The 16,488-nt window shown below is 36.1% G+C and overlaps 1 protein-coding gene across 1 annotated transcript; it reads right to left on the bottom strand.

The window, feature by feature from the left end:
- Positions 1-2,516: 2,516 nt before the first annotated feature.
- Positions 2,517-8,746, bottom strand: LOC115857398 (olfactory receptor 4P4-like). Its single transcript, XM_030864343.2, has 2 exons — positions 7,840-8,746; positions 2,517-2,518 (listed from the first exon to the last, which is right to left on the bottom strand). Coding segments are annotated over exons 1-2 (909 nt in total).
- Positions 8,747-16,488: the final 7,742 nt, after the last annotated feature.

Below are 16,488 nucleotides of genomic sequence, written 5' to 3'. Positions count from 1 at the left end.
AATTTCAGATAAAGTAGACTTCCGGAAAGTAAAGAAGCAGGGGTGAAGGGGAACATTACCTAATGATAAAGGGATCCAATTTCTGAGAAGACAGAACCATTCTACCGTGTATTCTTCTAAAAACAGAGTTTCAAAACTGATAGATCTTATAGAACAATAGAGAAATACACAATTACAGTTGGAGATTTCACCACACTTCCCTCAGTAATTGTTAGAAAGTAGGCAGGAAATCACTAAGGCTAGAGAGACCTTGAAAACAGCACTATTAAACAATTTGACCTAATTGACATCCACCAAAACATTTTAGGGCTTCCCTGTGGCGCAGTGGTTGAGAGTCCGCCTGCCGATGCAGGAGATGCGGGTTCGTGCCTCAGTCCGGGAGGATCCCACGTGCCGCAGAGTGGCTGGGCCCGTGAGCCACAGGCCGCTGAGCCTGCGCGTCCGGAGCCTGTGCTCCGCAGCGGGAAAGGCCACAACAGTGAGAGGCCCGCGTACCGCAAAACAAAAACAAAACATTTCATCCAAAAAAAGCAGAACATGCATTTTTCTTAAGTGTACGTGGAACATTCACCAAAATATACTATATTCTGGGACATAAAACAATCCTTACTTAACAAATTTAAATTAATGGAAGTTATACAATGCATTTTCTTGGACCATACTAGGATTAAAGTAGAAATCAACAACAGAAAGTTTTATGGAAAATCTCTGTATTTAAACAATAAATTTATAAGTAACCCATGGGTCAAAGTGGAAGTCTGTAGGAAATTTTAAAAATTAGAAGTAAAGAAAAATACATCACACTAAAATTAGTGAGAGTAAGTTAAATCCATGCTTCTAGGAAATTTAAAGTACTGAAGATATACATTAAAAAATCTAAAATCAACAATTTTCATTTCCATCTTAGGAAGTTAGAGTAAGAAGAACAAATGAAACCCAAATCGAGGTAAAGGAAGAAAAGAAAACAGAAGGGAAATCAAGTAAACTGTAAATAGAAAAGCAATACAAAATATCAAAAAAAAATTAAAAGCTGGTTCTTTGAAAAGAACAACAAAATCGATAAGTCTCTATCCAGGCTAACCAAGAATAAAAGAGAGAAGACACATTTTGCCAGCATCACAAATGAGAGGGGACGTCACCCCTCATCCTGAAGACATAAAAGGATAATAAGGGGATACTGTAAACAACTTCATGCCATAAAAGACAAATTCCTTGAAATACACATAGTGCCGAACTCACAAAAGAAATGTATAATCTAATAGCTTTATATCCAACAAATAAATTGAATTTGTATTTAAAACAGTGTGAAAAAGAAAACTCCTGGCCAGATAGTTTCACTGCTGAATTCTACCAAACATTTAAGCAAACAATAATACTAATTCTGGGACTTCCCTGGTGGTCCAGTGGTAAAGAATCTGACTTACAATCCAGGGGAGGCTGATTCGATCCCTAGTGAGGGAACTAAGACCCCACATGCCGCGGGGCAAATAAGCCTACGCACCACAACTACTGAGCTCACACACCTCAACTAGAGAGGCTGTGTGCCACAAACTACAGAGACCATGCTCCCTGGAGCCCATGTGCCACAACTAGAGAGAGAAAACCCACATGCCACAACTAGAGAGAAGCCCGCACGCTGCAATGCACCACAGCGAAATATCCCGTGTCCCTCGACGAAGATCCTGTGTGCTGCAACTAAGATCTGACGCAGGCAAAAATAAATAAATAATTTTAAAATAATGCTAATTCTATACATTTTCTTTAATTGTAAAAGGAACATTTCCCAACTCATTTTATGAGGTCAGCATTACCCCAATACGAAAATCAGACAAAAGAACTGCAAGAAATGAAAACTAAAGACTTATGTCTCCTGAACATAAACATAAAAATCTTTAACAAAACGTTAGTAAATCAAATCCAGGAATAAAAACTAATACATCACAGGTAAATAGGTTGTTCTGAGATTCTTTACCCCTCGAAAGCTCCAATATAATCTATTCTCCTTGAACGCCTCACTCTCTGTAACTAAATACAATAATTTCTGCTTATCTGTTCAAGAAGGTCCTGGAAAGTAGCTTCACCTGACAACTTGTGGTGTGACCTATCTATAAGGAATAATTAATATTGGATGTTATTTTTGGGTAAATTTAATATTATTATTATGCTGCTATTTTAAAATACAGATTCATGATTTTTCTTGTCAGATATTTGAACCACCTGTTTATAATATATGTCAATCTGAAGTATATGGAGAGCCAGAGCAACGTCTCAGAATTCACTCTTTTGGGGCTTTCTTATGACCAGAACATAAAAACATTTTGCTTTGTGCTCTTTTTATTCTGTTATATTGCCTTGTTGGTAGGAAGCCTTCTGATCCTAATCTCCATTCGGCGCAGTTCTCTTTTTCACCAACCAACGTACTATTTCCTCAGCCACTTATCCTCCATGGACATCTGCTATACCTCCAGCATTACACCCAAATAATTGGTGAGCTGCTAGTGGAAAGAAAAAACACTTCCTACGGTAATTGCATGTTACAGGTCTTTTCCAAGCACTTGTTTGGAATGACTGAAGTCTTAATTCTTACAGTCATGGCCTTTGATCACTATGTTGCCATCCGAAAGCTTCTCCACTACGTGATTATCACGAACAGGACAAGGTACAATCTCTAGTCTTAGCTGCTTGGGCTTGTGCGGCAGTTCACTCCTTTCCTCAGTTTTCTGTGATAATCCAGTTACCCTTCTGTGGTGCTAATAAAATTGATCACTATTTTTGTGATATTTTTCCTTTGCTAAAAGTTGCCTGTACCGATACCTACATCACTGGTGTCATTATGCTTGTCAAGTCAAGAATGGTGACCTTAAGGACATTCGTGATTTTATTTTTTTCTTATGTAATTATATTATTCACTTTAAGAAATCACTCAGCTGAAGGAAAACGCAAAGCCCTCTCTACTTGTGGGTCTCATGTCACTGTGATATAGTTTTATTTTTTGGTCCTTCAATATTTACCTATCTTAGACCACCCACCACTTTCCCTGAGGATAAAATATTTGCACTATCTTACACCATCATCGCTCCTATGTTCAATCCCTTAATCTATACACTGAGGAATTCAGAAATGAAAAATGCCATGAGAAAAGTTCGGTTTCAAACATTATAGTTAAGCGTCACATCACATACGTAGACTAGGTCTCAATATCTCTGAGGGTTTAGAAATTTCCCATCAGTATACTTTGCCATAGATATAAACCATAGCTTCAATTTCTCCCTAATAAATAGCTATGCCAAAGTTCATAATTATATTTTCCTATTGCATCAGGATCCAAAGCGCTGAGGTTAGACGTGGGACACGGGGACTATGAAGAAATGTGTGTGTAATGCTCACTTTTCAGGACAGGGCAGAATTAGGTAGCTGAGGGAGGCTGAGGTGAGCTGCAATGGGAAACACACGAGAACGCTATGGCCAGAATTAAAAGTACAGCAAGTAGACCCAGGATTTATGATTTATTTTTTCTGAGGGAAAAAAAAAATCTTGTTAGGGCATTGGAATTTCTAGTTAATTCCTAGAAAAGGCTCCTATTCTTTAAAACAGTTCTTTTGGGAACCCCACATGCCCCCATGAGTTCTCTTGCCAGGTTCTCAGATAGCTTCTTGATTTATCTCTGTACGGCAAACCCCTTTCTAAAAATATATGCTTTTTCTGACTGAATTTCGTATACGTATATTGTAGAAAATCTAAAAAAGTATAGAGAACTATAGCAAAAAACAAAATGGTCTCATAAATTCATCCATATAAAAATATTTACTGTCACCTATCTCTAAAAAGTCTAAGTTGGATCCAACTCAGGATAGAGAATGCATATAACTGTAGTGACAGACAAACCAGGAAGTCTTTGCCCTCAGTGAGGCTGGAGACCAAAGGAGGAGACAGACAATGAAACAAACAAGAAAACAAACAAATGTATAACTACAATAGTATTTTTTAAAGAAAAGAATAGGAAGCTGTTAGTCTTTTTAATTTACAGAAGCTTTACTCAATTGTAAATCTTTGACATTTTTATGTTATACAGATATTTATTACTTGGTTGTCTCCTGAATTTTACTTTACATAATTCTGTAGGACAATCGTATTTTCTCATCCTTTTTGTACCTGAAAATGTAGTCTCTATATTTGTCCAAATGCTGAAATCACATGATTGAATTCATCTTTTAAAAAATTTACTTTGTCTTTATTGTTTGTCTGAAAGCTTGTCAGATCTTTCATTGATCACTGAATTTTTTTAAACAGCAGGTATCTGTGAATGGATCTATTTTTATAGCTTCTTTCTAATTTCAGCAATATTTTAAAGTTTATCATTGTCAAAGGATAAATTTTAAAAGAGGATGTAAAAGTGGTTTTTATACAAATAATGAATGAACATGTCAAAGATTTTATTTAACTTAGAATTTAATGCAGAAACCAGTAAGGTGTTACCATTGTTTCAGACAAAAACAGTGTACCATACATTTATAGTCAGTAAGGAGTGCTGAAATGAATTTATAAGTGGATGCAAAACTCGCCCAGTACCCACAGGGCTATAATCAATTGCATTTCACCGAACAAATTTGTATTTCTATGGCCAGGAGATGTTGGCATTGCTATTATTTTCTATGAGTCAACTTCTATATTTTTGAGTTGTAAAATACCTTAGCCAAAGGTAATGAAAGGTGGATGAACTGAATGCAAGAGCTAGTAAGGTCACTTACTAAATTGCAAAGAATCTCATCCTGCTTTCCCTATAGTTATATGCGATATTAATGATCCAGCTGGAGAGAGAAAAATGGCTGCTGCAGAGAAAGGTGGGAGAATCAATGAAGTGATGTTCTTGAGAAGCTGAGAAGGGAGGAGATCGAAGGGCAAAAGTGAAGGAGTTAAATTAGAATTCCCTGCTTAATGATTGGTATTACCAATGTCTTTTTGCTCCAAGTATTTGTTTGTTTATTTATTTATTTGTTGAAGTATAGTTTATTTACAATGTTGTGTTAGTTTCAGGTGTACAGCTCTTACCGAGTCCAAGCTCGTTCTGCTCGCCGCATGACAGGCCAATGACTTGGAGACGAGGTGTTGAGGCAGGGAATACGACTATATTCAGAAAGCTGGCAGACCGAGAAGATGGCAGACTAGTGTCTCTGAAAAACCATCTTATGGGGGTTTGGATGCCAGTTTCTTTTATAGCACAGAGAGGGGGGAAGGAGATGAGGAAGTAAAATCAAAAGGCCATAAGTTTTGTAAATATCCCCTGGAATGGTCAGCCTTGGTGAGAAGATGTGTTAATTTCTTCTTTCTTGCAGCCATCCACAGGTGAACAGGGTCAGATACCTCCCTGTGAGCTGAACAGAGGCATTTTAGTTTAACATTCAAGCAGAGGGGCAGGGTTCCCTAAGGCAGGCCATTATGTGTGATTATAATAACAAAAGCAATGAAAAGCAAAGGTTTTGAAGTTAAAGAAACAGATTGAACATGGAGTCCGATTTAGCTCTTCCCTGTTACACAGCCATGTGACTCAGTTCATATATGTATATGTGTATATATATATATGTTTTGTAAATAAGTCCTTTGTATCATTTTTTTTTAGATTCCACAAGTAAGTGATAGCATATGGTATATGTCTTTCTTTTTCTGACTTACATCACTTAGTATGATAATCTCTCAGTCCATCCATGTTGCTGCAAACTCCAAGTGCTTTAATTATCCCTATTCAAAACTTTTATTCCAAGGATAAAAATAAAACAGAAACATTTGTATTAATTTTTGAAGTTTTACTTTTCAATAATACAAGTCTGGTTGGCTGGAGGATAGGGCTTCTGAAACAGAGGGGAACTTCGAGGCTTGGCGGGTCTTTTTATGAGAGACCCTGCTAATTTCACACCAGAAAGTGATCTTTCATTTTCCCGCTCTGATATATTCTCTGACATGTATACTGTGTGAGCCCTACTCAGGAGTTTTGGGATAGCGGTCAAGACTTAGATTTAAAGCAACAACAACCAAAAGTATGTTACGATATTTCTGTAGAATTTCTAGCACATAATATTTTCAGGTTTATTTGCTGGGCATTTTAAACTGAGTAACACAACTATGCTATTTTTCTCTTTATATTATGCACCCATTTTAGGAACCCTTAACAACAGTAACTCATTTTTATTTAGTATGGCTTTCTATACAATTTGAAAACAGATTCTCATGCAAGTATGTTATGTCAGTGAAGTTTTTGGGGTTTTTTTTTGCGGTACGCGGGCCTCTCACCGCTGTGGCCTCTCCCGTTGCGGAGCACAGGCTCCAGACGCGCAGGCTCAGCGGCCATGGCTCACGGGCCTAGCCGCTCCGCGGCACGTGGGATCCTCCCGGACCGGGACACGAACCCGCGTCGCCTGCATCGGCAGGCGGACTCCCAACCACTGCACCACCAGGGAAGCCCCCATGTCAGTGAAGTTTTTAAAGACCTCTGAGATTCTCCCCATTCCTAACCAATTGTCCACCGGCCTAATTTTGCTCCTAGCCATTTCTGATGTTGGGTGACTTTCAATTCCTGCTGAAAAAGCTGCCTTTAACTTGTACAGTGCCAAAAAAATGTACCCATTGAGTTTAACTGATATTTTCTACTTGCCCACTCTAAGAAAAATTTAATTTCACCAGTAACAGGAACATGATATTAATATGTGTTCCTTAACTTTTTCCCATGCTTATACTCCCACTGCTCCGGAGGAAACTTATTGTCAGAATGGTTACTTTTCTGATGCATAACGGGGTTGGGCAATAAAAATAGCTCATGCTTATTGAGCACTTACTGTGTGACAGGCAGTGTTGCAGCCCTTCACATATCGTCACAAGACTGTGACTGTTGGGCTATTATTATCATTAATAGAGGCTTTGTTGGCTATATGTCCCACTCCTCATAATTAGTAAGCAATTCTGAGTCCAGAACTCATGCCCTTAACAAATACACTATAAGGTGCTAGAATCAGAGAGTTGCAGTTCGCTTGTACATGAACAGAGCTGGTAGAAAAAGCTCATTAGAACAAAAGAAAAGAGTTTAATGAGGGGCTTAGGCATGTGAGAAGTTCCAGGTCGCCACTGGCTACAAATGATCAGAGTAGAAGATGATTTTTTTAAGAAATATTGTGGCAGGTCATAAATTTGATCTTTTATAAGATTCTCTATGTGATGCAAGTGAAAGATTGGAATTATCTTTTTTTTTTTTTTTTTTTTTGCTGTACGCGGGCCTCTCACTGCTGTGGCCTCTGCCGTTGCGGAGCACAGATTCCGGACGCGCAGGCTCAGTGGCCATGGCTCATGGGCCCAGCCGCTCTGCGGCATGTGGGATCTTCCCGGACCGGGGCACGAACCCGCGTCCCCTGCATCAGCAGGAGGACTCCCAACCACTGCGCCACCAGGGAAGCCCTGGAATTATCTTTTAAATCATTGTTTGGTGGCTGGAATTAGCTTCCTTGAATATGGTCACATATAAGAATGAGCTATATGGGCTCTCAGTGTTGATTTGTATTGCATGGTGGCTTTGATAGTCTGCTGCTAAATATGCAAACTGGTTACACAGCCAAACCATCAATGGGGCAAAAGAGATATAAATAATAAAGCTAGAAGAGACATAGCAGAGTGCCTGGACAAATCCTCGGAATTGTAAATTTCGCTCATATTTGAGCCTATACATGTTGCTAGACACAAATACATAGACAAACATTATGCATTTTAAAGTTTTCAGAGTAGAGAAGTCTTATATTCAACAAGCTCAGTGGTGAAAATCAGGGATATCTTTCAGTTCGTTTCCTTTCTTCCTGTAACATGGCACCATAGTTTCTTTATGGCTTTTCTTCATCTCCATGTTTCTCAGTGTGTAGATTCGAGGGTTGAGCATGGGAGCAATGCTAGTATAAAAAAGAGCGAACACTTTGTCTTCTGGTAAAGTAGTTGCTGGTCGAATATAAATAAAGAATAAAGGAGCAAAAAAGAGGGCCACCACAGTGATGTGGGAACTGCAGGTGGAGAGAGCTTTGCGGAGATTCTTTACAGAGTAGGACCTGACAGTATATAAGATCATAGCGTAAGATATCAACAAGACCACAAAAATCACCAGGCTCATCAGGCCCGAATTGGCAATGACCAGGAGACCGATTCTGCTGGTGTCAGTGCAGGCCAGTTTCAGCAAAGGATACACATCACAGAAGTAATGATCTATTTCATTGGGGCCACAGTAGGGTAAAGAGATGGCCAGGAGAAACTGACCAAAGGAATGCAGGAATCCCCCAGCACAGGAAGCAGCGATCATGGCATCACACTTCTGTCTGGTCATGATGACAGTGTAATGCAGGGGCTTGCAGATGGCCACATAGCGGTCATAGGCCATCCCTGTGAGGATGAAGACCTCGATCCCCCCAAAGAAGTGCGTGGTAAAGAGCTGTGTCATGCAGCCATTGTAGGAAATGGTCTTCTTTACTGCCAGCAAGTCAGTGATCAACTTGGGGGTCACAGTGGAGGTATAGCAAAGGTCTGAGAGAGAGAGGTAACTCAGGAAGAAATACAGAGGCTGGTTAATAAGTTGACTGCAGGTGATAGAAATCATGACAAGTAGGTTTCCGATCAAAATTGCAATGTAACAAAGCAAGAACAGTAAAAAAAAGAGGACTTCAATTTCCTTTTTCTGAGAAAGTCCTAAGAGAATAAATTCTGTGATGTTATTATTAATTTCCATGACTCAGAGCAGTTTGTAGCCAGCTGAAATTAGATAATTATCAATTCTTATAAATATTTAAATATAGTGATGCATATCATGGGGCAGATCACAATGGAAAGGGTTCAAAAGTTGAAGAAAATGATTTCATTTTTATTTAGGAAGTCTTTCCTGGAGTTCTTTTTTTCCCTTTCTTCAAGACGTTAATTACTGGTTAAAATCTTAGGTATCTGAGATGAAGGCTAACGTTGTAGAATGCAGTATATTTACGTAACCATTCTATTGGCATGTATTATCAAACATAACGATATCATGCCCTGGTAGAATTCAAGAAATGGTACTGTAGAAAAAAAATCAGATATCTCTTTCCTGTTCTCACTGTTTATTATTAGAAAATACACACAGAAATGAAATATCGAGTGAAAATACAAATAGTGCAAATATATGAAGTATCATATGTGGATAACGTTATATGTGAGAAATTTCCTGCTCTCTCTCCTAGGTGGAAAGGGGATAAATAGAAAAAAATCAGCAAATTTGGAATCATGAGGCATATGCACATGGCCAAAATCGGCTATATTTCTCTTGTGCTTAATTTACAAATATGCTTAATTTACAAATAAAATATTATATTTTATAGTCAACCAAAAGGATAACAAGCAAAGTATAATGATCTCTATTTTTGAAAACATTTATCATCTCAGACTTTTAAAATATTTGTTTTTGACATTCAGCAAGGCATTCAAGGATAATAAAAAGTTTTGTTTGAATTTTAGTCTCATACGATGGCTTACTCACTTGCGTAAATCGGCTTCTTTCTAATTGATGTACACAAACTCTTCAATTCATCTTAATAATCAGCCATCCTGAAAATGCATGCTCCTTTCTGTCCCTACATCATCCATCTTAGTATTTCAGGCTGGCTTTTCTTACTTTCATTCCTGTTATTTCTACCTTCTCCTCCTCCACACATTGCTGTAAAGTAAGACCAGCTCTAATAATGTGTTAATAACTATTACACCTTAGGATAATCAAAACCTTTCTACTGGTAGAAGTTCAAGAATCATAGGCTAAGGAAGAACTACTGAGAAACAATCATTCCACTAAATCACACCATAAATTCTGTACTTCAGCTATATAAAACACTGGACCTTAGTATTTAAAATATTTTATTTTGTTTACTCATAACTTCAGAGCCAATATATTCACAATTTATTTTCAAAGCTGTAACACTCCCCTCCTTTTTTTCCTTTCAGTGTAATTACCATTCAAATTTGTGTACATAAAATAGGATTTTGAAGAGAAAAAACCATAAATCTATCTAGTATATGAGAGTTATCATCAATGACCACAAAATGACATTTTGATATGCTTCATACTGAATAATGAAGAGGGGATATTCGTAGTGGTCAAATAAGCCATCTCATTCAACTAACAATTACATTTTAGGCTTTTAAAATTATTCCCAATCATTTAAAAGAATGCAGTGCTCTACTCTAACTCCTCCCTTAAATTATATTCTTCTGATTTGGTGGGAAGCACTGTAAATTAAATATTCAGCCACAGTTTATTCTTTATTTCACACTTGCTGCATGAACTGATCGATTAACTTTTCTCAGCCTTTTTTTCCCTCACAGGTTTTCCAAAATCCTGCCTCTGTGAGATTCTTTATCAGATAACAGGTCAAATCATATTTGAAAAAGACAATGTAAATGCCATTTTGAGAAAAGTGTGTTTGCAGGCTGAAAGTGGAAAATCAATGAACTGATTATGAATTATCAAGAAAATAAACAAAGGATTTTAAAATGCAGATTATTTTGTTTACCAATACTTGGATATTTCATACAAAACACAAAACTCTTTTAAAAATTGTAATCATATAAATGCACTCAGTCTAGTATATTAGAAAGAGGGGAAAATATGAGAAAAGACCTATCAATTAATTTACTTTTTAAAATACAAAATCTATATAATGCATGACTCAAAAACTATAATCTATATTTCTGAATAACTTGAAAGTAATTTCCCTATTTTTAATTATTTCTATAGAAAATAAGAAAGTATGACTAATATATCTACAAGAATCATTTTATATTTTCATATTTTAAAAAATAAATAATATCAACTTAGAAGATATTCTTTAAAATACTGGACTATTTGGAAAACGAAACAAAATATTGTCTCCTTCATCTTGTTGTACTATTTCCTAACTTTGATTTATAATATTGCTGCATCCCTTTTTTATACTTCAGTTTAACCATAAGTAAGCTAGCTGTGGGAGTTAAACTGGATCTTTAAGGACCGCCTCTGGACCTGAACTGTCCATGGTTCTGACACAAATTAGGAGGTGTCAGCAGCTGGGTGTTGATAACTATTTACTTATTTTCTAAACACGTCAAAATAAATTTACAACTCACCTTCAGATTATTGTCTCTGTTATCTCCTTTAAGATTATCTGATCCAGTCTCAGAATCACAACAAAGTTGGTCTTTTCCCCAGAAAGAAGCAGAAACTCCTGGAGCTATCCCTTTCTTTGGATCGTTTATAGCCTGCTATTTTAAATTCCCTTTATGCAATCCAGGTATATAGAAATCTCCAGCATCTGTAGTTCAAACTTACATATCCTTTCCTGGAATTCCTCATGATTCCCTGCAGCAGTGGAGCTGGACTTGTTCCCAATCAATCCTTGTTCAATCCTATCAGAGTGTCTTAAACTCCTACTACTTCCCGGTAGATTTCACTATAGCCCACCATGCAATGAATACTCAAATATTCTAAGTCTTTTGGTTCTTAGAACTATCTACCTTGCTTCATATTTTTTTTCTAATTATTGCCAGATACTGTTAAATGCTTTAGCTTATCTCTCTAAGGAAATCTTATCTTGGTGAGAGTTAGGGCCAGTGCCTCATTTTCTCCCTGACCTGGACATAATGAAAAAAAAACAAAATTAAAATTTATGCCATTCAGATCTATGTAGAATAGTGGATGCCTGACTCTGGGACAGATTATGTGAACTTTCTAAACCACCTCACTTGTTTAATCTTTAAAGAAAGGAAAATAAAACTCATCTCCTGTTGATGTGGGGAAAGTTCTAAATTATTAATTACTATGTGCCAGAAATTGTGCTAGGTGGGAGAAAGACTAAAATTACCAAGGTAGGCTTTACTGAAATTCTCATTTAGTGAGATAGTTACCAAGTTCTCCCATAGTAAGATTGTGACTAGATAATGAAATGATGAATTATGAAAGAGTCAATGAATTAGATAATGCATTCATAATTTAATCAATCAGACGGCACTTTGTCTCATCATGAATTAAATTATTAATTCTATTCCTTTCCTCATTATATCCCCACCTTATACGTTGATTGTTTTAAGTATTCAGTATGTATTTGCCAAATTAATGAATAAATGTAATTTAAATGTTTGATAGAATGAAATGGACATTCATTTTAATTATATGTCGTTATCATTATAACTGTTTTGTCATGTATTTAAGAGATGTTTATAATCACATTTACTTCAGAATGATAGAGACACAGAAAGATCCACTTAGAATGCTTCTTCTAATTTTGACTAGTATCCTGTTAGCAAAAATCATTTGGAGGTCACATAAACCCATCCCTGTAACCTTCCCGCATTTCTTACTCCCCTGGTGTACTTGGAGACTAGACTCTTGAGAGCAGGCTTTTATGTTAAAACTCGGTCACTTTCCCTAAAACCGTGGTGGTCTCCAACCTGGATGGTCTCCAAGATGTACAGAACTAAACCTGACTATGCTTTATTCTCCACCCTTTCACTCATTCTGAGGGATTATTTAGATCATCTTCATTAACTTCCTATTTTAATAAATAGCTCAGTTTTGGTTGAATTGTAATAGAATAAGTGGTGTTTAAATACAGGAATGAGAAACTCAAACTATAAATATGACACATTCAGACAATTGATAAGAAGTAGGAATAGAGTGATTTGACATACTCTGTACTTCTGGAGTTTTTCCTTTTCAGATTTTCTATATCCTTCACTGAATATAAATCACTAACTTTCTGCTTTGTTTCCCCTTAACATTCCCCAAGTTATGAAAGATATTTATCATTGTCATGTTTTTAATTATTTTATACAATTGGCATAGAAAGTATAAGTTATCATATATGAATTCTATAAAACATGTGTAGCCACAAAAGATGCTCTATATTACAAAGTAGATAGTTTCAAATGCTGACTGTATATAAAATATGGTTAAAGTTTTCTAACAAACATTAGCCAAGGGGGAAACGGTCATTAAGTTAATATTTTAATAATAAATTCTAAAAATATATTTCTTATTGACCTAAGGACAGTGATTAAGTGTGGGTTGATTAAAGAAAACTCGTGTCCAACTCACCAGATATTTGGCTTAAATCTAAGGTGCATGTAATGTTTCACAGTGCCATACTTAGAATTAACCAGTAAATTCAATGAATATGTAGTAATAAGTCTCACTGTGCAAATAATTCTGAAGAATCCTGAAAATAGAACTTACCTGCTCTCTAAGGTACAGTATGCAGCTTTTTTCTTAAGCAAATTCAAGAGTCTTTCCCCAGTTTTATTTTAGTATTTAAGAGAATAAAATGGTACCTTCAGCATTTATGTTGGCAACTATTCCTTATTTCTTTTACATAGCACTTTTATTATATTCTATGGTGAAAATGAAAACAGAGACAACACATGGTTCCTGTCTGATTTGTAAACAATTTTACCTGGGAGATATGTAACTTGCAGACATTTATGGCAGTATCTCTGTGAGTTTGGAAATTCCCATTGGGATAACTTCACCAAAGTGAAGCTGAATTTTTTTTTAATATTATTCAAAGACCTAAAAATAATTATATCAATCAAGCCATATTTTTCCTCTGAAACCAAGTACCGATCAGTTTCTGTTTTAATACGGGGACAATTATGAGAAAACTCTAATGACCTGGAAAGAAAGTTTGTAACACTCACACCTCAGAAAGAAGAGAAGTAGAAAGAGAAGAAAACTGAGTTGCAGGTAAAAGGAAAATACTAATGTTGCCTCAATTCAGTTTGTGGAGGACGCTGAATCTCCCAGCACACATCTCCTATAGTCTAATAAAAACTCTTTAAAAAGCTACCACAGTCTGTTGTCCTTCCTCTCTCAATGTCCTTGGCTATTAATTTTTCTGTCAACAATTCATCCAAACAATCTCCTTATATACCTCATCCCTGTAATGGAAGATAAGACCAAGTCTTTTTGTGATTACTTGTTTATCTTATTTCTTGGTAACATTCTGAGACAGTATTTTCTCTTCTCTGACAGCATTTTATTCAAGCTCCACAGACAACATACATTAAAAAAACTGGCACTTTAGGTGCATAACTCAGTGGCATTAATTACATTTACAATGTTGTGCAACCATCACTACTCTATATTTCCAAAACATTTTCATCACCCCGAACAGAAACTATGTACCCATTAAGTAATAACTCCTCATCCCCTTTCCCTCTGCCACTGATATCCTTTAATCTACTCTGTCTCTATGTATTTGCCTATTATATATTTCATGTAAGTGGAATTGTTACCAAGTCCAAGCTCGTTCTGCCCGCTGCACGACAGACCAATAAATAGGAGACGAGGTGTTGAGGCAAGGAATAGTGACTTTATTCGGAAAGCTGGCAGACGGAGAAGATGGCAGACTAGAGTCACTGAAAAACCATCTTATCAGGGTTTGGAAACCAGTTTCTTTTTTAGAACAGAGAGGGGGAGGAGATGAGGAAGTAAAGTAAAAAGGCCACAAGTTTTGCAAATGTCCCCTGGAATGGCCAGCCTCGGGGAGGGGATGTGTTAATTTCTTCTTTCTTACAGCCATCCACAGGTGGACAGGGTCAGGATGCTTCCCTGAGCAAAGGCACTTCGGTTTAACATTCAGGTAGAGGGGCAGGGTTCCCTGAGGCAGGCCGTTGTGTATAGACAGTATCCTTTTAGTGAACAAAAGCAACAGAAAGCAAAGGTTAAAGTAAAAGAAACAGATCCAACATGGAGTCAGATTTGGTTCTTCCCTGTTACAGAATCATACAATATCTGTTTCTCCTATCCTTTTTTATCTTGTAATTTAATCTTGATTTCTCAAAAAATCTTGATTTCTTGATTTTTCTTTGATTTCTTTCTTGAGTCCAATCAACTCTTTTTGGCATAATCTCTTTTTACTATTCATGTTTTATTTTATATTTATGACATATTTTTAGTATTTCCAAATGATTTTTTTAAGGAGATTTAGTTCAGTGTAGAGTATTCTGGTTTTCTTCTGCTGTGTGTGTGTGCCTGTGTGCACGTGGTATTATTTTGGGGACATTTTCATTGTTTGGAATGTTTTGACACATTCTATGTTTTTCCCCCTTTCCCCTTATAGTAGAATTATATGGATACAGATTTTTTTGATAACTTAGGGGACTAAGTTGTAGGTTTTGGGTGGCTTACAAGAATTCTACTTAAGGTTGTTTTCTTCTGTAGTATAGTGAAATGAAGTGTGTGTGTATACACATACACACATATGTATACTCACACATACTTACACATATATGTGTGCATATACCTATCGATATATGAATCCCTCTATACATAAAATGCGTGGCTCCTGAGAGGTCTTGATGATCGTTTGTGTGAGTTTCATCTTGTTTCTGGAAGATCCTTCACATAATTTACTTATCTTCTTTCTCTTTAAATTTACAACTCTAAAGGGTACTGTCATCTTTTTCCTTTTCTGCTTTCTCTTAGAAAGAGTTTTCCCCAAAGTTTTCACCTCAAATCCTATACAATTGCTAGCCTTTTTCCTGCAGCCAATGCTGTTTCTTATCAGACTTTTGACCTGTTTTCAATTATTGGTTATGTAAGTGGAACTTTATGATTGATTTTACCTGTGTTGTCCCACTAATAAGATCTCCAATTTCTTTTCTCTTTTCTAAACTGTTTCTTCAGATTTCTTCACTATACACACATAGAATTATGGTAATTTGATGCCCAGAGATAGTCCTTTTTCCTTCCGATGAATATTTATCTACTTACAGGCAAATTTCACTTCAAGGGGTTGTCTTTTTCACAGTGATGCAAAAAGTGTGGGCTATTCATTTGATTTCCTGGGTCTGAAAAGTTTCAGGGAGGTTGGGTGGGAAGATTAAATTTTAGGTTCTATCACTATATAAAGGCCTTTTTCTAGATCTTTCAAGTGGAATGTTTTATCTATTTTCATTTTATTGATATCAATATGCAATACCGTATAATTTATTTTGACAATCACCTAGAGTATATCTCATATAGTAATTCTGCTATTGTGGGCTACATTATTCCTTTGTAATATTTTAATGGCATGCTTTTACATTTTTAAATGGACTGCCTTATTTATACTTATATTTATTAGTGACCAATAAATGATATTTACATTTTTATTATTTTTATTATTGATAAATTTGTTGTGTTTTACTCATGGGTTAAAATATAGTCAATTTTTTAAACTGCTTAGAAACAATTGAAGAAAATTCTATTCCTTACTAGTAGAGTTCTGGGATATACATGCGATTGTGAGATTTGGGATTACAGCTTTAATTACTAAATGTTTGTTGTTGTTGCTTTTTACTTTGAATTGAGAGTGTTGTTTTTTCTCCTCTCATCTCCTATAGTATATGGTTTATGGATATTGTTGCTTTGTCATTGGATATATGCATATTAATAACTTATAACTTCATTATGGATTCCTGGTTTTTTGTAATATA

The sequence above is a fragment of the Globicephala melas genome, chromosome 8, assembly GCF_963455315.2.
Source record: "Globicephala melas chromosome 8, mGloMel1.2, whole genome shotgun sequence".
Taxonomy (NCBI): Eukaryota; Metazoa; Chordata; class Mammalia; order Artiodactyla; family Delphinidae; genus Globicephala; species Globicephala melas.
Note: the sequence above shows the minus strand (reverse complement) of the source record. Positions and strands in the feature narration are given on the sequence as shown.